Here is a 24,754-nt window from a genome sequence, read left to right on the forward strand (position 1 = left end):
GCGGCAACGGGAGGGGGTGGACTGTTGTATGGGTGGTTATGCGTTGTCTTTGGGAAACAGTCTGGGCAACACAGTAGTGTCTGGAGCATTCACAGAGAGGTCAGCTGCTGCATGATGTGGAGAACCGGTATATGGCGCAACCTTGCCCTGTGCTGGGTGGCCCCCTGCAGCCTGCCTCCACACGTTTTAGTTTTGGCAGAATTCACATAACTACAACCCAAGCTGAATTAGGCCCTATGTGTGGGTACTATTTCATTATTGTCATTATATGCATTATAGATACTAAACTTGTGCTGAAACTCTTTACCTTTTAGGTTAATGCGCAAAAAAAACAGCTCAAATAAACTTGCAAGAGCTGTAGAATGGTAATTATCTTAATTAAATAATTATCTTGATGAGTCTTTTTCAGAGACCAATTAACTGTACTTTAATTGCAGCTGCAAGGAGATGCAGTTAGTGCGACCCTTGGTGAGATTTTTATCTGGTCATTGTTATTGCTGTGGTCTTGAGGTAATCTGCTTGGAAGCAAAATGTTGCTATATTTTTAATACTCCAAATAAGAAATACTTTTTAAGCCCCCTACACACGGGGCGACAGGGCTTTATTATCTGAGTGACGTGCTGCAGCACAGACTCCCAGCACATAGCGGGACACCCGCTTAGCACTCAGCAGGATGCTTTGTGCCGAGCATTTGTGCGGAGCCCATTATAAAAATAGACAAAGCCCCGTAAATTTAGGGAAAGTTCCCTGCCGGCGATACCGAAGTGCGGGACCTCTCATCGGCATCGCTGCAAGTTATACACACAGAGCGTTCCATGCTCCTCTTCTAAGTGATCTAGTCAGATTGCTCAGAAAAGGGGCTGAAATTACCTTGTAATTACAGCCTGGAAAGATTACAAATGCTAATTGCAGTAGTTGATTTTTATCACATATTATAAATGTCAAATGGCTAGCTGATGTTTGACTACCAGAACCTGAAATAATCTCCAGCCTGCAATGAGAAGAAGGGGACACATACTGTATTTCTCTTCCCCTACACTCCCGCTACACAAACAAGCTCCACTCAGCACTCCACAACACAAGCAGCCAAGATCCCTCTGGTCTCCCTGCCAAGCTCAAAGCCTGCTCCTCACAAGGGGGGAACGGGTTGGGTGTAAATGCTCAGCATCAGTGAGGGTATTTCACACATAGTGGGGGCTGATCACAGTTGGGGACTGATTCTGGTTGACTCTGTAAGCTTCCAGGATCGCAGTTTACCGAGTACCAGAGAGCTCGCCCGGTCGCCCTGCCAAATATTTGCCCCGTTCCGAAGGAATCAGAATAATCCCCTTGGTGTGAACATCCAGCATGGCCCTGGATCTACACACACCCGGGCTGAATCAGGACTCTTACTGATGAAAATAGCACGCTTTAGCATATATTGCATGTGCTGAAGCAAATGTACACACTTTGTGTATCTCCATCCCAATGGTGTCACTAGGAGGGTGCAGGCTGTACCCAGGTGTCACATGCCAAGGTGTTACACCACAGTGCAGTCTCCTGCACAGTAACAGGAGTTGGGTGCTGCAATGTAATATTAAGTGCAGGAGCCGGCTCCTGTCCCTGTGTAGGAGCAGCACTGCAGCCAAAGCACGCTCATGGGGCAGCTCCCACCTCCCAGACTCCTGTAGTGAAGGTGCCCATACACTCGTGAGATTTATCTTCAGATCTGGCTGGTTGGAACAAAAACATGGTTATGGATGAGTGACAGTTTGTCAGTTTTCCAGCATTTCCAAGCAAATGGTCAACTGTCATTTGCTGTCATCCATAACCATGTTTTTTTTTCCAACCAGACAGATCTGCAGATAAATCTGCGTGTGTATGGCCACCTTTACAATGGGGGGTTTGGGCTGCAAGGCCATGCCACCAACCCACAAGGCCGTGTCCCTTTTTTCCAGCCAAAGTGGGTGTCCATTCAAGTAGGGATGTCATTGCTCCATCCTATGGGTTGGAAATAACTTGGCCAGATCTACTCTTCTGTGAAATGGGCATTTGAGGGTGTGAGCGATAATCTGATCACATGGAGCTACTCCTTCTTGTGGGAGTGTCACGAGCGTGCTTTTAGGCTTCAATGCTATGCTTAGTTATGGAGAAAGGAAGACTGTATTAGATGAATCTCTAGCAGCTAGCAAGTGGCTTGGTTCAAGTGGCAATTCTAAAGATGGTGGCTCAGATAGGCTGCAGGAAGGTTTGGAAAGGCTGGATGGAGTCAGGCTGTGGGATATTGGGGTGGGAGAGAAAGCTGTTGAGATGTACCAACAATAATCTGGAAAAACTGATAATCCGGCACAGTGCTGGAACCAATAGTGACGGATTCGGTTGTCTACCTGTATATGCGATATAAATACATATGTGATCTGTGAATTCAGTCATAGGGAAACTGCACCCCCTCCCCAGCTAATGTCTCCTTTGTTCAATTTGGTGCAAACAAGTGACTTGGTTGTCAAATACCTAATTCAGCATATGAAAAATGTTGTAGAAAATATGCATATATGGCTGAAGTTAGCTTTCTAGAGCGTTGGACTGAGAGAATACTGTCCCCTTTCCTCGAAGTATCACTCTCAGCAAAGAACGTTAGTCTAGTATTGAATCTGGGTGCTAAAGTATGGGTGCTGGTTTTAACAACTGAAATCCTGGCACTGATTCTGGTCAGTATTGTGAGGAGTTATACAAGTAAATAATAGGTGAACAAAAATAGGTCACCTCCAAAAACACAAAATACTTAAGTTTTATAATTAGGTGCAGAGAATTTCCTATCCAATTCAAATAATCTGTTGAAAATATAGCCTACAGTATATGCAATACAGACGGACACTATTATACTGTACATTTCTTGTTTGCAGATCTATTTTCAACTAAGATGATTATTTGAATTCACCTTCAAAGTGGTAGCTGCTGTAGGGGCTATAATGATAAACAGGATTTGGTAAATTGCCTGTAATATTTAGCAAATCCCCAAAGATTACGCTATATTGATCAGTCAATATAAGAAGCCTTTTATTCATTTAATATGAGATCCCTGCAATTCTGATGGTCTGAGGAAGATTTTAAACGTTAAGAACATGTTATGAAAGGTTCTTAGTCCTTTGTGATCTTAACCCTTTGAGTGCAAAGGGAATAAGTCAAAATTAGGGATGTGCACCGGCCACTTTTCGGGTTTTGGGTTCTGATTACCTTGAGGTTTTGGGTTCTAATGGGTTTTGGCAAAACACCTCCTAAGTGTTTTGTGTTTGGATTTTTTGGGGTTTTGGGTTCTGATTTTTTTGTTAAAAAATCATAAAAACTGCTAAAATCGCAGAATTTTTTTTTTTTTTTGCTCCTACGCTATATTAACCTCAATAACATTCATTTCCACTCATTTCCAGTCTATTCTGAACACCTCACAATATTGTTTTTAGGGCAAAAGGTTGCACCGAGGTAGCTGGATAACTATGCTAAGCCACACAAGTGTGCGGCACAAACACGTGGCTCATGTAAGAGTGGCACTGCAGCGGTAGATACGGCAGTACTAGGCACCAGACAGGTAGATAAGACAGTACTAGGCACAAGACAGGTAGATACGTCAGCAATACTAGTATTGTGCACCAGTAGAATTTATAATAATTAATTTTATTATTAGGTACTGCTTGGCAGTGGCACACGTCAGTGCACCAGCAGCATGGAATTATTTTTTACAGTCCCACACAGCAGAAGTATTATTTTTTAATTAAATTAGATATACCTGTAGCAGCCTAGTATGTACTAGGTAGGTACACTAGTAGGCAGTAGCACTGCCAGTGGCAACAGTGGACTGAGTAACTAAATAATACTGGCAAATTCAGTGCAGGCAGCACCAGTGGACTATATATAATATAATTAATTATTCATATAATATATATTACAGCACAGCACCAGAGGTAGGCCCCAGCACAGAGGAGACAGTAGTACTACAGGTACACAGTTAGACTGTCCTCCTTGCTAGGGAGAGCCCACCCTAAGCAGAGAGGAGAACAGAGTACACAGCAGCACTGAGGGAGACAGCCCCAGCGAATAAAATAATTAATTACAGCACAGCACACCAGAGGTAGACCGCACAGTGGAGACAGTAGTACTACAAGTACACAGTTAGACTACACAGCAGCACTGAGAGACAGCCCCAGCGAATAAAAAATATTGCGTTCAAGTCAAGGTCAAGCTCAAGTTTAAGCCCCAGCAGCAGCACCAACACACCCTCTTCCCAACCCACTACTAGACTGGAGTGAAGATGGCGGGCGCAGCAGCCGCTATTTAAAGCCTCGCGAAATCCGGCGCCGGGAGATGATGTTCTGACCACGCGGACAGGCCCGAGTCAGGCAGGAATCTCCGAGCGCTGCTTGGAACCGGGCTCAGAATGATGACGTCCGTGGGGGCTCGGATCTCTGCATCTCTAGTCAAAATAGGTGTGAAAATTGCCAAGCAAACCTTTGAGTGACAACATTGCTGTAAGAGATCCTCAAAATATCCCATAAAAAAACCCAGTGCCGCTCACATCCACTGTTCTTTTTTGGGTGCAATATTTAATCAAACTTCAATTAATTGACTTAGCTGTATTTGTATTTATTTATACAATTTATTCATATTTATGATTTATTACCAGTTACTTATATAGCGCATACATATTCCGCAGCGCTTTACAGAGAATATTTGAACATTCACATCAGCCCCTGTCCCAGTGGAGCTTGCAATCTATATTCCCTACCACATGTACATGCACACACATTCATTCTAGGGTTAATATTGTTAGAAGCCAAATAACCTACCAGTAAATATTTGGATTGTGGGAGGAATCCTGCGCAAGAACGGGGAGTATATACAAACTCCGCACAGTTAGGGCCATGCTGGGAATGGAACCCATGACCTCAGTGCTGTCCCATTACACCGTCCATGATGCCAAGATACTAAAGAACAGTCGCTGTGAGCGATGCTGGCGTTTTTAGATATTTTGAGGATCGCTTACAGCAACGTTGGCACTCAAAGGGTTTTAAATATGGGTAAAATAAATGCTGTACCATTTTTTTTCTCTCAGGTGGCTGAAACAGAGATGCCCCTATGTCTGTTTTGTGGAAGGATATTCACCTTCTTCTAAAACAGAGGAGAAATAAAAAAAAAAAATGTAAAGGAGAAATAATAAATTATTAACAAATGTTTCACATATTCCATGACCATGAGACTCCACATCCCCCCACCACCAGCATTTTCCTCACACAGGCCTTCCCTGCACAACAGCCTGCACCTCCACACAGGATGTAGAAGACTTGCTAAACACAGCAGCAGATGCCTTACAACTAAAGGCCCATACACACGGGGTGATTTTGAGGTTTCAGCCCTGGTGATATCATGGCCGGCTGCCGCTGTTCATCTGATAATATTTCTCCATAGCGTCCTGTCCCTTTTAAATTGGCTGAGCCTGGGGAAAATCATTCAGTGTGTAAGCACTGAGCGATTTTCCAGCCCATGATTTTCACTACATCGCTGGCCACACACACTGGGCGAAAAATGCTTTGTCCAGCTTATATGTTTTTTTTTCTCAGCGTGTCGTCATGCATTGGGTTGACCACTGAGTGTGGACATGACTTAGGTCGACATGCTCAAGGTTGACATGGATGGAAGGTCAATGCAATCATTAGGTTGATAATGGCTAGGTTGACAGTCAAAAGGCAACATGGGTTTTTCACTTTTTTTGTGCCGAATGTGGACAAGGACACTGTATACATCGGGCAAACTATTCTATTCCCCCTCCACACCCTAGTGGATGATGGGGTATGAAATACCATATGTCGGCTCAAAAAAAGTGAAAAAACCATGTTGACCTTTTGACTGTTGACCTAGCCACTGTCGACTTTGTAGGCGGCCGCCCAGCATTGGGAAAATGCTGGGTGCACTCAGGAAAACGCTAGGCGTCCCCATGCTACCGGGGGTGGCAACCGGCCTTCTAGGAGGGGATGTCAGCTGTCCACCCTGTTCTCGGAGCAGGGCGCCACTAATCATCAGAGACTGAGGGGCAGATTTACTAAGCTTGGAGAAGAGATAAACTGGAGATAAAGCGGAGAAAAGGTAAAAAGAGATAAAGCACCATCCAATCAGCTCCCAACTGTCTTTTTCAAACACAGCTGATTGGTTGGTGCTTTATCTCCTTTTACCTTTTCTCCGCTTTATCTCCAGTTTATCTCTTCTCCAAGCTTAATAAATCTGCCCCTGACTTAGCTTAGCAAGCACTACAGAAATCATTCCATGGTCGGCGACCATCAAATGATTTCAGGGCCCGCACGCAAGCCTGTGTTACATGGCTCGCAAACCAGAATCAGGCCCTATGTGCTATGCATCTCCACAGGATACTGTTGGCGTGAAACGTAACCTCATATAGACTGTCACCTTCATTGGGTATGATTTCTGAAATATTTGATTTTTGAAATATTCTTTCTGCGAAGCTCTTCTTATTTGTCAGCATGTAATAAACATCCTGTATAATCACCATGCCATATATGAGTTCATAAATCATTTATATTCACAGGCCAGGTAATTGGTGCACTAGATTGAAGAAAACAAGGTACGGTAATTACAAAGTGAACACAGCCTGCTGTGTCAGCAGAAGACACATTAATAATATCATTTCTGATATTCTATTATTTCTTTACTTTTCAGTTTTGTGTACACATGGGAAATGAAAGTACATATAGAAAGACAGACGGCTGATTAAGCCTGAAGGGGCATAAACCACTGAGGGTTCTTCACAGGTTACACAGTGCTCTTGGTCACATGTATGTTAATGAGGATGGGCACAAGGCCTATCAGAGCAGGGGGAGGGTTCTAGACAGGGTAGGAAGGGATCACGAGTTATAGTGACAAACCCTCTGTCTGAAGAAGCCCCACCCACCCTGCCCTCCTTTTTCTCTTCTTCTCCGGTGGCGGTAAAGAACGGTCATTCTTTAAGAACTCTCTGTGTGTGTAGGTAGTGGGGTGCACTCTCCCTCCCATGCTTCTGTCCGGGGGATGGCCATCACCACCAGGCCGGGTGGCTGACCAGGGAGAGTGAACACCAGCGATGTATGTATGCATAGTGATCTTTAACCCCACCTTTCCTATAGTGACCGTTCTTTAGTGCCGCCACCATTTATAGTCATAGTTTTAGTTGTCAAAATAAATTTGACATTCCACTAGCAGCCAAAATCTCCCTTAAACTTGTTTTCAAACGTAGGCAAGTATGCTCAAGATACCTCATTGAAATAAAAATATTCTGAAATACGGAGCAATTCATTATCCAAAATTCTTCTGGTACCGAACATTTTTGAAGGGATACTAAATCTGTACTATGCACTGGAAAGAGTGGAAATGTGTCTCAACCAGGGGTGCAGATACGGGGGAGCATTGCAATCAGTGTGATCATCACACTCCCCCAATACCACTTTCAGGGAGAGAGATTAGATCTTCCTGGACCAACCGCAGCACAGCACACTGCAGCATGTGCTGACCAGGGGGGAGAAACTGCTCCATGTGCCTGCAGGTCTGAATGAGCAGCATTTGTGTAAACACAACCTGAATGTACCCGTCCTATGTAGGAATGCACCTTTTCTCCCCTTCTTACTTCTCCAGTCACAGGCCGGCGTAAACGGTTGAACAGCATTATGTGCCCATTTTCTGTGCGCATGGCCGCCGAGAGGGGAGGGGGGCGGGTACATTTTACCTGGGCCCGGGCCTATCAGGGGGCCCGGGTCCGAAGACACACATAAAAAAAACACTTTTTTTTTTTTCAGTTACTTTAGCAGCGGCTGCCGCTGCGCAGCGCGGTTCTATGTAGTGGGAGCGCGGGCGGCAGTAAATCAAAGCCAGAGGCTCAGCGAGCGGGTGCTTACTGTGGCTGACTGGCACGTCACTTCACTTCAGTAGTGTGTGCCGTCAGCATGAAGACGCAGCGCTCAACCGCTGCGGAGCTTCCGTATAGAGACTCTTACATCATCTTACAGGTCTCCTGTGTGTGTGACCGGATGCTGCAGGCAGCCTGCTTGTTGTGGTGGGACTCGTGGGAGTCGACACCAGGAAGGGAATGGTGCAGTGGAGCCGGCCCGGAGGAGCTATAAGCTGCTAATTGTAAGTGCATTTGTCTCTTCTGCCTGGGCTGGCTTAATAGCTGAATATATAATATTAATATTTGACACAATATATATATATATATATATATATATATTTATATATATATATATATACACACACACACACACATATATATGTGTGTGTATGTATATATATATATATATATATATATATATATATATGTATATATATATATATATATATATATATATATATATATATATGTATATATATATACACACACACACATACCCTCCAACATTTTTAGGGCAGAAATGGAAACTGGGCATTTTTTTAGATATATTTATTTAAATATGTATGCAGGAGAAGGGGAGGGGGTCTGCCAGCAGTCTGGCAAAACTTGCAGTCTATTAAAAGAGGGATGTAACTTACTGGGTGATCTATACACATTGCTGCCCAGTATCATGTATCATGTAAACCCCATTATGGTACACTGACTTTTCGCAGTGTAACGCAGCCACCTGTAGCCAGTGACGTGCAGCACGGTCACAGATAACCTCAGTGAGACACGGCCATTGCTGCCGCACACAACTAGTACACCCCACGTAAATGATGTGAAGTGCACCGAATGGACCAATAGCTATGGGTCTACGATACCTGAGTACACGGGCATGGTGCGTGTTAGGGGCGCACAAACAGCTCGCCTAGCAGCAGCTTTCTCCCATTCTCATTCAAACAGCGCCCCGCACGACAGTGACGCTGCGAAATCACACGCTACACCGTCAGTCTAGCCAATCACCCTGCGCCTCCAGACAGCCTCTCCATTCAGAGACCAGTCAGGTGATATTGCAGCCAATCAGACATGACTATTCTGACAGCCCTGCCAGTCAGGGTAAACTTTCATCTACATCTGCGCACCGGCAGCACACGGAGCAGGGGCCCGGAAGCCAGGACTGAGGCACTCACAGACTGCACATTAGGACTTGAAACAAGAATAAATAGGGACACTTACCAATCCATGCAGGGTACACCGCGGTCCCGTCTGCGCCATCCGCCTCCATCTCCGTCCAGCGCCTGTCATGCAGACTTCCGGCAGAAGTGAGGTGTTGGAGGCGGCTGCCTCCAACTGCCGGAAGTCTGCGTGACATGCACTGGACGGAGGCGGATGGCGCATGCGGGACCGCGGCGCGCCCGGCATGAATTGGTAAGTGTCCCTATTTATTATTGTTTTTATCACTCTGCCAGTGATCTTATGAAGGAGACTAGCTCCGCGAAACATTATCATTAAATGCACTTGTTACACCATTTCAAGTCCTAATGTGCAGTCTGTGAGTGCCGCCCCACCAGCCCACTATCTGTAAGGGACTAGTTCTCCCAGAAGAAGGCACCCCAGCAAGTTGTCCAGGGAGGGGTCCAGAGTGCCGGAGGATCAGAATCTATATATATATAAATATATATATATGGGAGTGCGGATGTGGGCAGACCTGGGCTGGCGTGGGACGGCTGCAGCATCACAGAGGTTCCTTTGAGCGTTGTTCTGCTCTCCAACTCCAGGGCCTGCTGAAAGCTAGCCACGTGACTTTGGAGTTTACCGTGGCTCGACAACAGGAGGATACTTAGGGTAGGTAGTCCCTGGGTGCCAGGAGGAGCTGGGTCAGAGAGGCCACCTCCCGCGGGAGTACCACCCACTCAACAGAATCCATCCCGCTCCCCATCCCAGCCGCCATAAGCAGCAGCAGGTGCCAGTGCCATGTCTCCAGCCCAGCAATCCCAGACCTGGCTCCCCATCCATGTCCAGGTCACTGTGTTCCAAGGTGGAAGGTGGGTGGCTGGTTGCTCTGTGTCTTCTGCCTCCCTGCATGCTGCTGGGGCTGAGATCTAACCCTGGAAGTCAGCATGTAACCCCTGGCAGAGCATGTACTGTAACTCCATGACAATGAGCATGTTAACCCCTGGCAAAGCATGTAACCCCTGGCAGAGCAGGTTATTCCCTGGCAGAGAATGTTAACCCCTGGCAGAGCCTGTTAACCCCTGGCAGAGCATGTAACTCTGGGCAGAGCATGTTAACCCCTGGCAGAGCCGGATAATCCCATGGCAAGGAGCATGTTAACCCCCTAATATGCAATGAGCATTACGGTGTGTGGCATAACGTGTAATGAGCATTATAGCATGTGGTATAATATGTAATGGGTGTGTGACATGTTTAATAGGCATTACAGTGTAAATTTTTGTATGTGTATCCACCTTGGAAGCAGTGGCGTAACAACGGGTCCGCAGAGTCTGCGGGGAGCTCCGTCCATGGGGGCCCCAGGAAGTTCTTGTACCGGGGCCCAGGATTTCTCTTGGCGGCCCTGTCTGTGCATACCCAGAGTGATGTCACATTACAAGCGTTATGTAAACCTGCGTATGTCCAGCTCTGCATTATGTCTACTAAAACGTGCATTGCTCATAACAATAAAATTAGAGAGAGTTCTGATAGCTTGGCTTTCAGACACCTGGCAGAGAGAGAATAGCTATTTATAGTGTGTGTGTGTGTGTATAAATAAATCTGTTTTCACTTACATCATTGATCCATTTCACATACCACACGGACATGACTAGAATTGTAACACAGACTATCTGTAAGAGTACTAGATTTCTCCAACCCCTCTTTCCAGTCTCTTTACTGAAACATTTCTCAGATTTGTCCTATTTCCTAATGTGTCCCACTGCTACCAGTCAGCAGATGTCCACCTACAGGCACGTAATAAAATGTAAGGTAACCTGATAAATAAAGTACGTAAATAAATATATAAATGTGTCAGTACCTGTAAAAACCTTGACCTTTAGAAGATCTTGGACTTGCTCTGCAGACACCTCCAGCTTGCACTGCTCAGACAACCAATAGGAATACAGTACAGTTGGTATAAGCACCATCTCCAGGATGCTGATTGCCATGGACAAATTGAGCTACAGGTGGAGGCACCTGCAGAGAAGAGAGACACTGGTGGACTGGCCACTGGAACTTCTTAGATAGTACATTATATACAATGCTTTAACCCTGATTATATTCTAATTATCCATGAGAATTACAGGTGCTTTAAGCTCAAAAATATTTCAGATTCCTGTCAACATCATGGGGAATGCATTTAGACAGTGGATTACTGTATACCGGTGGTTCTCAAACTCAGTCCTTAGGACTCCACGCAGTTCACATTTTCCAAGTAACCCGACAGGTGTACTCCATACCTCCTAAACTTTGGGGAGGGAGGAGGAGGGATGCTGGTGTGCTCGTGAAAATTTTGGGGCATGGCCGAGTGAGAAGTAGGCTCGGCCTATACTCATGACACTCCCACAAGGCCACGCCCCCGGTTTCACAGCTGTGGGGGCATGAATAGACGCTGTGACAGGGGGGACTCCCAACTGCCCCCCCCTTCCCGCCACGGGACACTGCCGGCCCTGTGTGGGATGCGGAACATCCCCAAAATATGGTTAGGAGATATGGCTCTCATTACTGACTAACAAATTTTAAAAGATTCACAAGTGGAGCTATTTATTTCACTTGATTCTGTGAGGAGACCTGCAAAACATGCACTGTGTGGTGTCCTAGGGACCAAGGGCAGGATGTGCTTAAGGGAAAATGCGGTAAAACGGGGGTTTTACCGCATTTTCCTATGTACCAATACCCATCCGCCCCGTTTTCGCCAGGCAGAGTATCGCCACCCTCTGGGTGGCGATACCCTATAGAAGCCTATGGGCTTATTTTCGCCGCAACCCTGCCGCCTCGCCGACCCCCCCTTTCCCCCTCCCTTGGGCTTACCTTCTTGCAGGTCCTCCAGGACCCCGGAAGGTAAGCCCTTCCTCCCCCTATCAACGCAGCCGGATGTCCTTCCAGCTGCAGGGGGGAGGAGGAGGCGCCGGGGACAGCCTGCTTAGCTGACCCCGGCGTGTAGGCATCAGGAGCCGGCAGGGAGGAGACCCCCCGCAGACCACAGTACAGGTATCGCGGGGGGTCTCCGTTACCGCACCGCGATGCCAGCCGCATATGTTAGTACATATGTGCTGGCATCGTGGCGGACACCCGGCGAAGGGCGGCGATGTGTATTAATACATCCCGCCCCAACTGTGACAACCTGTGCTGTATACAATCATAGCAAACTGCACTATTGTTGGTCTGAAGAGCTTCTCAATTTGGCGTTACACATACCTATATACATTCTTGAACACTTATGATACAGATGCTGAGAAAGAAGAAAAGAATGCCTACAATCACTTATGATACAGATCAGATTAGACTTAAGGTACATGGCCATCTTTAGTGGTTCTTAGAAGACAGTGTAGTGTAGTGGTTCTCAAACTGTGTGCCGTGGCACCCTGGGGGGCCTCAGGACACTTGCAGGGGTGCCTTGGGTTGGTGGTCAAGGACTTGACAGGTAGTCATGCGGAGGAGGTTCAGTGTTACACAGTGGCGTAACTATAGTCCTGCAGTCCCGCCATGTCGGGGAGGCGCAGAGAAAGTGTAGGCAACGGCGGGTCTGCGTGGCTATAGTTACCCACTGCCATCTGCCGTGACATGCCGCTCTCCCGGCTCCCTCCTGCTGCTTATGAAAAGAGACACTCAGAAAATGGCTGCCCCTATACTGCAGACCATTTTTGTGGATGCTAGCGGAGGCGGCGGCCTCCTCTAGCATCCTTAAAAATGGTCTGCTGTATGGGGGTAGCCATTTTGTGAGTGACCCTTTTCATTAACAGCAGGAGCCAGGAGAGCCGGGATGGGACCGCAGACAAGACCAGCGGCGGACACGGGAGGGGTAAAGCACGTGGGGGGGGGGGGTGCTGCCAACATTTTTGGCGGGGGGGGGGGGGGGGGAGGAATGAATAGTTACCCCACTGGTGTTACATTATATGACAGTGTAAAGGCTTTTGTGAACAGCATATGTACAAACATGTCTGCAACTTCCTTGGGAATTAAAGAGCCCACAGCCATATTCTGAAGTGCTGTTTACTCTCAGGCTAAAAGTATAATATAGAAATACGTCCTTGAACACAGGAATTGTTTAGCATTACAATCTAGATCACAGAGGAGGGAAAAATGGAAGCATCTGAGATATATCTGAGCGTTGTCAATATGGGCCTGGGATAGTAAGGGATACTTACCCTACAGGGATACAGGCTAGTCATTGTGGATGTGAGCATAATTGAACCAGGGCAAATATGCTGTAGGCTTTCAGTTCTACTACTGTGGAAGAAAAATAGTTTAAAAATGTAAATGTTATTTTTTTGAAGTACAGGTATAATATTATTCTTTATTCAGAAATGGTGACAATAGAGCAGGTAATGGTACAGTACAGTATATAGGCCCTTATTCAGATCTGATTGCAGTACAAATTTGTTTGGAAAATGGGTAAAACCATGTGCACTGCAGGTGGGGCAGATGTAACATGTGCAGAGAGAGTTAAATTTGGGTGGGGTGTGTTGAAACTGAAATCTAAATTGCAGTGTAAAAATAATGCAGCCACTATATTTACCCTGCACAGAAACAAAATAACGCACACAAATCATATTGCATAGACGAAGAGAGTAATTTTGCCCATGAAATTTTGCAATATTTCTATTTCACCGTTGATAAGTTTGGTTTTATAATACCTGTAAAAATAAGTGGGTTTATGGGAGAACAGTCCAACGATGCAAAGTAACCCTGACATATTTTCAAAGGCAGCCATTAAGTATAAACAATATTCACGAGGAAATGGTTCCAGGCGAAATGGCATTGAGCTTTCTCAAGAATATTTGTTCAGATTCTAAAATGGCTGCCTCCACAAATGTAATTAATTTGTGCACTTTAATTACCCCTCCTGTAACCTGTCATGGTCCCTGGCTCCTCTGTATAAATATAATTCTCTCAATGTCTTTTATAACCCACATTGTCTCCTATAGCTCATCGTGTTCCCAATACATATCTCAGTGTCCAATATACCTCTTTTTCCCCTATACATATCTTAGTTCCCCCCGTTGCATGTCAGTGTCCTGTATACCTATGTGTCCCATATACCCATATCTGTATTCCCTAAGCCCGATGCCATATGCGTTACATCCCGCCGCCCATCACTCCGATGTACTAACATATGCAATGAGCAACACAAAGGGAAGCTCTCCTGAAAAGAGCCGCCCTTTGCGATCCCCACCGATGCTTGGACTTCCTTATTTCTGATGGGGAAGTCCAACTGTGCATGCGCAGAGTAGCTGGTGGACGCGGGGCATGCTGGGAGGGAACTGTGTTGGATCCCTCAGACAACAGCGCTGCACAGAGAAGCCCATAGGCTTCAACAATAGACATATACAATAATAGTGAATGGGTGCCCTACTGTAGCATATTATTAAAACCAAACTTAATGGCAAAAGATAAACCTATACATCCATTATTTTTTTAAATCCCATTAGAAATACTGTAATTCCGAGTGGATATATTTATTTTGCTAACCCGCAGGGAGAAAGGAGGCTGAAATGCCCATTGAAAAACAATGTGGAAGTAGCACCTATTCTTTGCCTCATTGACAGGGAAGTGCCTTCAGCCCACATCACTGAGACAGATGTTATAGGACAGCAGATACACACTGACTGTCTGTATCCGTTGTCATTGCTGCTCAGTCAGTTTCAGTCTGACAGCCTGTTCAGCATTAAAAGTTTGATGAGCAGACAGAGGTGCGGGCAGTAGTGCTGGTGGTAGCGGGCGGCAGGGGTAGCGGACAACAGCAGTGAGTACCGCTACTGCCGTTACCCACTACTGCTGATGCCTGCTACCCCCACTTCCGGTGCCGCCAATTCCTGCTACCATAGCGGGCATTGGCGGCGGGGGTACCGGGCATCGGCTACAAAATAAATTAATTTAAAAATGGGAACAGGAAGGCAATCATGGCTTGCCGTGCCATCGTCCCACCTCCTTAAACTGGCAATGTTAGTCAGCATGAGACAGGGGGTAGGCAGTCTGACGGAAGAGAAGGAAGCGGAACTCCTGGGAGGCAGCGGCCATGCAAATGAGCTTAAAAGTTTGCTGCCCCCAGGTGAAGAACACAGATGAAGATGCTGAAGCCCTGGGAGGTGGCAGGCCATGCAAAAGAGCTTAAAAGGTTGGCATCCTCAGGTGACCAACCAGCTATCAACTCCGCACCAACCACTCAGGGGTGCGGGGGATAGCCACTGGCTTCAGCCTAGGCCTGGGGTGCCCTGGAGAGGGGGGACCCCTTTATTTGGGGGGTCCCCACCTCCTCAAGAACTCCCGGCCTGAGCTGACTAGATAGGGTTAGTAGTGTTTTGGCCACGGGACCCCATCAAGCGGGTCCCCTGGCTATCAGATTGGCATTATAGCCCCTGATAGTGGAGCCTGGTGCTGGTTCTTAAAATACGGGGGAACCCAACTTATTTTGTTACCCATATTTTGGGAACCAGGGCCTGCTCAAGAGCCCAGTGCTGGTTCCTAAAATACAGGGGACCCCTACTCATTTTATCCCCCGTATTTTGGGAACCAGGGCCAGATCAAGAGCCCGGTACTGGTCCCTAAAATACAGGGGACACCCCACTCACTTTGTTCACCATATTTTGGAAACCAGGGCCAGTTCCAAAAGCCGGTGTGGGAGGAATGGCAGTAGGGTTGCCACCTCATCCCTTTAAAACTGGAGACATATTAATTACACAGGTTCTGTGGCTGGCTCACTTCAAGATTCAATTTCAACAGTTTTTTTTTTTAAACAGCCATCAGAATTCATTCCAACTGTATTTTTTTAATCAGCCACAGAACCTGTGTAATTAATATGTCTCCAGTTTTAAAGGGATGAGGTGGCAACCCTAGATGGCAGGGACCTCACCGCACGCCACTGCTGCAGGCCCGTGGAAGATGTGGCACCTCACTCGGGGCTCCCTGCTATATTCAGCCTTAGGATGTTCCCAATAGCATCCCTACCAACTGCCCTGATTACAGTGGGACAGTCCCACTAATTGAACACTGTCCTGCTGTCCCACCAGCGTATTGCAGGGTCAGTTGGGGAAGCCAGTTATCACCAAATGTATACGGCATCTATCACTGCAGCTCATGACCCCAAAATGACATAAAGGGGAGCCACAGCACTTGTTGCTGCCAAATCTCTGCACGTGGCCCTGCCCTTTTTTTGGGAACAACTGCACCTCCAGCGTAGCATGTCCCGCTGGTCTTAATAGCAAAGTTAGGATTTATGCAATAGGTCCAATTCCGTTGTTCGTCCCAATTTGCAAAAAGTTGGGTTTATTCACCACACAAATAAAATTATCAAATTCTACACATTTGATTGTTGGTTGGAACAACCATATCTGAAAATAAAAAGAGAAACCTACAACAACTTGCTTATGCCTAAATTGCCCAGTACATGGGTACAGTGCATTTACTAAAGCTTCTAAAAATGGAAAAAAGGTATTTTGCCCATAGCAACCAATCAGATTATGTCTATCATTTTTCTGTTGCATCCTAGAAAATGATAGACAATAACTGATTGGTTGCTATGGGCAACATTACCTTTTTTTTATTTTCAGAAGCTTTAGTAAATTTACCTCAAAGTCTTCAAAACCAAATTGCCTATTGATGGTTCATTGAAGGGGGAGGGGGATAATACAGTGTCCGTGCAATTGGTATAGCCTACAATGAAATGGTGGCACTTCATACGTAGGACCAGTAAGATGACTGGGAAGAGATACTGTACAGCATGCTTGCATGTGGAGTTATTTCCTTATTACACCATCTTCCACACTTCAAAATAGGAATGGCCATCGTTGCCTTTGCCATCGATGACACAAGTGCAACTGGCCATCGATGGTGAATAACGATGCAATGGATGCCCATCAATGTTTTTACATATCGATGGTCATACATTGTCTTTGACTGATTAGCCTGTGGGCAAATCAGAATACGGGGACGGGGCTTCATGTGTGTCCCAGGAAAAAGCAAAATGAAACTATTTGTTTAAGCTTGACATTGATGGTGGGAAACTATCTGGTTCTCCCCCATCGATGTCATAACTATTCGACATCGGCTAAAAGGGACATTAAATAGATTGTTACTTAGAGTATCATGTATCAGGCAACCCCCCAGAAGATTGCACAAATGTGTACAGAGAAATAATACCATTATTGACCCCTCTTGTAATTCACTCTCGTTTATCTTTCCAAAGAGATGCTAAGTTTGCACGTTGCTCTGGTAATACAATGGTTACACACATATCACACATTCTGTCATTCATCTGTGTTTACTGTGGCACGCTACAGAAATAACTGCTTAAATACTGGACTTATAACACCACAGCTTCAGTTCCTAAAAGACTAAAACATGCTGAGAAAAGCTTAGCATTATTGTACGCATTCCGGATACAATGCAGCATTAATTAACATCATAAATACGAGCAGCCTGCAAGGAATGAATGGGTTACATTTTCTTCTACGGTACAAGACGCTTGTACTGTCACTCACCACAGTCAGAGGTCCCCCTGCAGTGAGCATGTAGCCAGCATCAAACCTGAGACTACTGTGTTTCACTTGGTGTCCTTGACACATCCCATGCCAATGGACTCTGACACACAGTCATAGTGATTGCTGGAGGACATAGAGCGACCCCAGGAAGAGCACTGTAGGTTGGAACCTCTCTTCTTGAAGGAGGATGTGAAGCGGTAAAACTTCTTGTGCCTGTTTTTCAGATATTCCCTGTAGTTCTTTGTGAGCAGAGTGTACAGGAAAGGGTTTATGCAACTGTTGCTGTACGTCAGGCAGGTGACTAGATAGTTAATACACTTTTGGGTTTGAGAGGAGAGTTCGGGAGACACGTCATAAAGTCTGACCAGCTGCCAGATCCAGAAAGGCAGAAAGCAAGCCCAGAAGACAAGGACAATGCTGAAGATCATAATTAGCACCTTCTGTTTAGGTGACCTCTTGTTCTCCTTCTTATGTATGGGGTTTCTCTGGGATTCTAGGTAGGTCCTAGCCAACCTGGTATAGAGGTACCCAATAACTATACCTGGTGCCATGATGCTAGTACTAAAAAGTACTGTTAAGTAGATCCTGTAGGCATCCTCACTCCATGTTGGGGCACACATTCTCTTCACCCCTTTGCCCTCTCCCTCTTTCAGGGTCATCATGACCATCATTGGCAGGGTGAGTAAGAATGACAGTAACCACACGGCAATAGCTATGGACTTTCGGTAGCTCTTAGACCTTCGGACTGTGTCCAGAGGTTTGGTGACTGCCACGTACCTTTCAGTACACATGACAGTCAGGGTGAAAATGCTGGCATGCATTGTGAAGAGGTCCAAACTGAGCAATATCCGGCACCCAATGTCTCCAAAGTACCAGTCTTTTACAAAAGAAGTGCAGACAATGAAAGGAATGCTGGACAGGTAGAGGAGGTCCGCTAGGGCTAAATTTATGATGGAGATATACATAGAAGCAGCATACCTCATGGAGTGACACATTACCACCAAGGTGTATACATTCCCTGCCATTCCAGCCACATACATTAAAGACAGGATAGTGCCAAATGTGGAAGTGATAATAAGCTCTTCCATGCTGTAGCTTCTAAAGTCCTTGCTGGAAAAGTTCCCCGGGCCGGAGAAGTTGGGCTCCATGTGAGTATCAGTACAGCCGGCCCGGGGAAGGAATCGTCTTGTGCAGAAGACTGAGGTTTCTCATCAGCTAGGAACAGCCAAGGAGAGAGAGAGAGGAGGGAGAGAGGGGGAGGCTGTGACGTCAGCACCTCTCTCTCTCTCTCCTGTATCCTTTTCTCGCCATCTCTATCTTACTTTACGTATCTGTTGTTTCATTGTGTCCCCTCTTTGTGTCTGGCTTTCATTCACTTCTGAATGTTAAGGCTTACTTGTCTCATCCTTTCACCTTCAGCTGTGCTGTTCCATTCTCTTCATTTGTTTCACTGGCCAAACTCCCTCTCTGCCTCTTTTCATTGATTTTGCCTTGTTTTTAAAATCATTTTATCTGCTCTTTTCATTTTGTATTTTTCTATGTATCAATCTTTATACATCATTTACATTATTTATTTATCTCTTTATGAAACAGGTATAGTTACTAAAGTGCGGGTTTATAGAAGTGGAGATGTTGCCCATAGCAACCAATCAGCATTTATCTAGCACCTTTCATAAGATCATAGCTAAAATGTTATAGGCAACATCTCCCCTTCTATAAAACCCGCATTTTAGTAAATATATGCCTTAGGGGTAAATGTTCTAAAAATTCTAAGAGGTAATGTTGTACATAGCAACCAATCAGATTTCACAGAGCGATGGCGATCACAGTTCATGGCCTTGAGCAGATCTGCAGAAATCGTGATTTGCGATTTTGCAGGTCTGCAGGAGCTGATTGGCTGTTACTTTATCATTCTCATGATCCAGACATGACTGGTTTGTCCGGGCTGCTCTCTCAGATTTACTAAACTAGGAGTTTTATTGAAGATGGGATGTTGGCCATAGCAATGTTTGTATTCTACGTTTTATTTATTTATTTAGCACCTTCTAGAAGATAATAGATGGAGTCTAAATGGTCTAGGCGCCCCAACCCCAAATGATCATCTCTACTTTATCTCTCTCCAAAGCTTAGTACATAGACCCCTCAGTCACTTATCTCTCTGTTTCTTTCTTGTCTGCTTTCACTTATTCCACTAATGATGTCTTTGCCACTTGCAACTTTGTGCCTTCATCTCGTTACTCATTCTATATCCGATCGATGGTCTACGCAAGCGTTAGGTCTGCGGGAACATGGTCGACAGTCACAACGTTGACACAAGCTTTTCATAATTTGTGGTGCAGATTGACTTGGTTCATCAATTTCTATCCAAGTGGAAAAAGAGGGCGGGATGCTTTATTCTCCTCAGCCCTTACCGCCCCCGCCGCCGGCTACGCTATGCTCTAACATATGCGACTAGTATAGCAAAGGACAGCTCTTGTGATAAGAGCTGCCCATTGCAATGCAGCCATCATAGGGTGAGCTCCTCCTCCTTCCCTTACCCGGCTACTGCTGCTGCTGCGGAGTGGGCTCTGCCTCCTCCTCCCTGCACCCAGAAAAGAATGTACACTGCAGGGAGGTCACTGGTCAGGGCTGCACAGCACTGTGCTGCCTGGACAGGTGGGGGGGTTCCTGCATATCAAAATATCGTAAACACCCAGATAACAAAGTTTTTACCACATTTTTCGTTTAGAGCATCCCGCCCAGAGTTAGACTCTAATAATCTAAGCGCAGCGAGCCATGCGAGGGGACACTGTGCACTTATACATTGTCCACTTTGCCATACAGTATGTTGACATAGACACCAACAAATTGTGAAAAATTTGCATCAACATTGTGACTTTCGACAACGTTCCCATTGACCTAACACTTGTGTGTAACTTCCCTTACTGTTGATCTAGATGCAGTCGATTAGCTTTAGGCGTCAACTAGAAGGGTTCAACTAAGCGTGGTCGATCTAAACACAGTCGGTCTGCTATACCGTAACCCAGGCATGTCCGAACTATGGCCCTCCAGCTGTTGTGAAACTACAGGTCCCATCATGCCTTGACACAGTTTTGCTATTATGAAATGCTAAAACTATGGCAAGGCATGCTGGGATGTGTAGTTTCACAACAGCTGGAGGGCCACAGTTTGGACATGCCTGCGTAACCTAATCATTCCCTAGTGCTTTCTTATACCTCTACTCTCCGCATCTCCTTACTATACTCTCATCATTGAGCTTCTACCTGTCACATTGGGGTTTATTCTAGTTCATTCTTTCTGACAAAATCCTTCTTAGATGGACAAAACCATGTGCACTGCAGGGGGGCAGATGTAACATGTGCAGATAGAATTAGATTTGGGTGAGTTATTTTGTTTCTGTGCAGGGAAAATACTGACTGCTTTATTTTACACTGCAATATAGATCTCACTTTGAAGAAAAGCCCCACCCAAATCTAATTCTCTCTGCACAAGTTACATCTGCCCCACCCGCAGTGCACATGGTTTAGTCCATCTAAGAAGGATTTTGTCAGAAAGAATGAACTAGAATAACCCCCATTATCTTCTCATTGCTTCACTTTCACCTCTTCAATACAGCCTTTGTTGATGTCCTGCTAATTAACTTCATATTGTCATCAGACAAATAAAACTCCCTCATTATGCAACCCTATTATCTTCAAGCCTACACTTCATTTAGACACTCACTACATACTGTATCTATAATAATAAAATAAGCTTTCTGAAAAGGTCTTATGAACTGCATCAAAGTTACCATTAATGACAATTACTGCATCTAGTAAAAGTACAGTGGCGTAACTATAAATTTAGCTCCCCCAAGCCAAAAAAGTTGTGGCGCCCCCCCACTAAATATAAATATAAATATATATATATATATATATACATACATACATACATACATACATACACACACACACATACATACATACATACATACATACACACACACACATACATACATACATACATACATACATACATACATACATACACACAGGGATCCATGAAAAAATGACAGTGGGGGCACTACAATAAATAAATGGGGGGGGGCAGGTTCCTAGAAAAGTGTATATGGTCTAATAAAACGGGTTGTGGACTCCAAGGAAATACTGTTCCCAGGAGCCACAAATTCATTTTCATCATTCCGGGTGCATGGGATACAGTTCTAGCTGGGGACAGATGCTGTGGAGAGGGGGGCAGATGGGTATATGCTGGGCAGAGAGACAGATGTGGGGAGAGGGGAGATGGATGCTGACGAGTGCGCATGGTGCAGATGCTGGGTAGAGAGAGGGTGGTACAGATGTTGGGCAGGAAGAGGGGGGCAGGTGATGGGTAGGGAGGTGGGTACAGATGCTGGACAGAGAGAGGGGGAGAGATGCTGGGGATGGAGGGGGACAGACATTGGAAGACAGGTGCTCGGAAGAGGGAGGGGGGATGAATGGTGGGCAGAGAGAGGGGGTGGTTTGCAGGTAGTGGGGGGAGGGATGGTTGACAGGGAGAGGGAGAACGGATGGTGGGCAGAGAGAGGAGATGGATGGTGGGCAGACAGAGGCCGGATGGTGGACAGGGAGACGGGGTACGGATGGTTGGCAGGGAGAGGGGGAACGGATGGTGGGTAGAGAGAGGAGATGGATGGTGGGCAGACAGAGGCCGGATGGTGGACAGGGAGTAGGGGTACGGATGGTTGGCAGGGAGAGGAGGGGGGCAGATGCTGGGCAGGCATAGGGGGGAGAGAGAGGATATCCAGTGAGTCGGCGGAAGATACTAGGCAGGGAGAAGTGGGGCAGATACTGGGCAGGGAGAAGTGGGGCAGATACTGGGCAGGTAGAGTGTGGACAGATATTGGGCAGGGAGTGGGGTAGGCACTGGGATGGAACAAAGGACTGGGGGGCGGGCATATACGGACTACCTCATTCATACATACATACATACATACATACATACATACATACACTGCCTCCCTGATACATACAGTACATCCATACACTGCCTACCTCATACATACATACATACATACATACATACATAAATACACTGCCTCCCTTATGCATACATACATACATACATACATACACTGCCTCCCTCATACATACATACATACATACATACATACATACATACATACACTGCCTCCCTGATACATACAGTACATCCATACACTGCCTACCTCATACATACACTGACTTCCTTATGCATACATACATATACACTGCCTCCCTCATACATACATACATACATACATACATACATACATACATACACACACTGCCTCCCTGATACATACAGTACATCCATACACTGCCTACCTCATACATACATGCATACATACATACACTGACTTCCTTATGAATACATACATACATACACTGACTTCCTTATGCATACATACATACATACATACATACATACATACATACACTGCCTCCCTCATACATACATACATACATACATACATACATACACTGCCTCCCTGATACATACAGTACATCCATACACTGCCTACCTCATACATACATACATACATACATACATATACTGACTTCCTTATGCATACATACATACATACATACATACATACATACACTGTCTTCCTTATGCATACATACATACATACATACACTGACTTCCTTATGCATACATACATACATACATACACTGACTTCCTTATGCATACATACATACATACATACACTGACTTCCTTATGCATACATACATACATACACTGACTTCCTTATGCATACATACATACATACATACACTGACTTCCTTATGCATACATACATACATACACTGCCTCCCTCATACATACATACATACATACATACATACATCCATATGTCCCCAAAATGACATCTATACATATATCCCAATATATTATTAATAATAGTAACATACCACTGGCGCTGGGTAGAGGGCCCGCCAGCAGCAGCACTAGGGAGACCAGCAGCAGGTGTTTGCCGGGGCCAGCTTAATTGTCCAGGGCAGAGAAGAGGCAGCAGCTCCGGCTCCAGGAATACATGCTTGTTCTCAGTTAGCAGTGACTGGAGGGAGGAGGCGGGGCTCAGAACTGCAGCATGGAAACTGAAAGTAAAGTGACTTCCTCTGCTGCTGCCTTCCTATGTAAGCCCCGGCTCCTGAGTCCCGTCCAGCAGCAGCTGCTGCTTTCATTACAGCCGGCGCTGCTGCCTGTCATCCCTCCCTGCACACTAGTTAGTACGCCGGGCGCCCACCGCAGGCGGCTTCCCCAAGCAGCCGCGGGGGCTGCCTTTATTGTAGCTACGCCACTGTAAAAGTAGCATTGTTACAGCATAAGTGCATACTCAATGACAGATTGATTGCTTTTAAATATAGATAACTGAGAAAAACAGTAAACGAAAAAGCAAGTCATTTTATGTTTGAAACAAATCATAGGGCTAATTCAGGTAGGATCGCATAATCATTCACAGGGCGGGTCCTGTGATCACAGCACAGAACAGCAGATACCTCTGCCTGATTGACAGGCAGAGGCATTCACAGGGAAGAGCCAGGGGCCTGCAACTGCAAGCCTGAGTATGGTTACAATTAAGGTGCGTACACACGGGGGCGATTTTGTGTAATATCGTGGGAAATATGGTCGCTAAGCGACCATATTGCCCACGATGGGAGTGTGCACCACATCTGTGATGATGTGTGACTGGAGTTGGCTACCCCAGCTTTAGGCCAAAGACTGCAGTGAGCTGGCTGGTTACTAAATGCAAAACGGGGGTTGGGTCAATCGCACAAGATAAGAATTGAAATTAATCGGACCCCTGGAATGTACAATCTACAACTTGGTTGAAAGACAGGGGTGTGCTACCTAGGGACATGGGCATAGGAACAAGTATAAGGAAAGAAAAAGATATGTCCTTAGTTAGGTGCACCTTGGAGAATACAATTTAAAATTTAACCTTTATTTAGTCTTAATTAAAAGGCTGCGAAAATTTTTAACATACAACATAGATGGATGGGGTTCACACAATTTAAAACTTGTGGTGGCAGGCAGAAAAATGCTGTTTCAATAAAGAATTTAATGCATGTATGTCCGTGTTAGCCAAGTGTGGACTTCCTTATTGTGGGAAATCTCCACTGTTGGTTGTATAGTGTGTAGGTGACCTACAGATGGGT

At 45.6% G+C, this 24,754-nt stretch overlaps 1 protein-coding gene across 6 annotated transcripts in view; it reads right to left on the reverse strand.

The window, feature by feature from the left end:
• The window catches only part of LOC146008769 (urotensin-2 receptor-like), a 30,263-nt gene extending 11,492 nt beyond the window's left edge, over positions 1–18,771 (reverse strand). For 3 of the 6 annotated variants that reach the window (XM_083148435.1, XM_083148437.1, XM_083148432.1), the window contains exons 1-3: positions 17,575–18,771; positions 13,243–13,324; positions 10,914–11,071 (exon numbers count right to left, since the gene is read on the reverse strand). In XM_083148435.1, coding sequence (XP_083004561.1) covers positions 17,637–18,722 — 1,086 coding nt within the window. In that variant the 5' untranslated portion in view covers positions 18,723–18,771 and the 3' untranslated portion in view covers positions 10,914–11,071; positions 13,243–13,324; positions 17,575–17,636. The remainder of the gene's footprint in view (positions 1–10,913; positions 11,072–13,242; positions 13,325–17,574) is intronic. The other 3 variants (XM_083148438.1, XM_083148436.1, XM_083148439.1) reach the window with 3 other exon arrangements.
• Between the last annotated feature and the right edge of the window lie 5,983 nt (positions 18,772–24,754).

This window comes from Crinia signifera, chromosome 6 (genome assembly GCF_055691185.1).
Source record: "Crinia signifera chromosome 6, ASM5569118v1, whole genome shotgun sequence".
NCBI classification, from domain to species: Eukaryota; Metazoa; Chordata; class Amphibia; order Anura; family Myobatrachidae; genus Crinia; species Crinia signifera.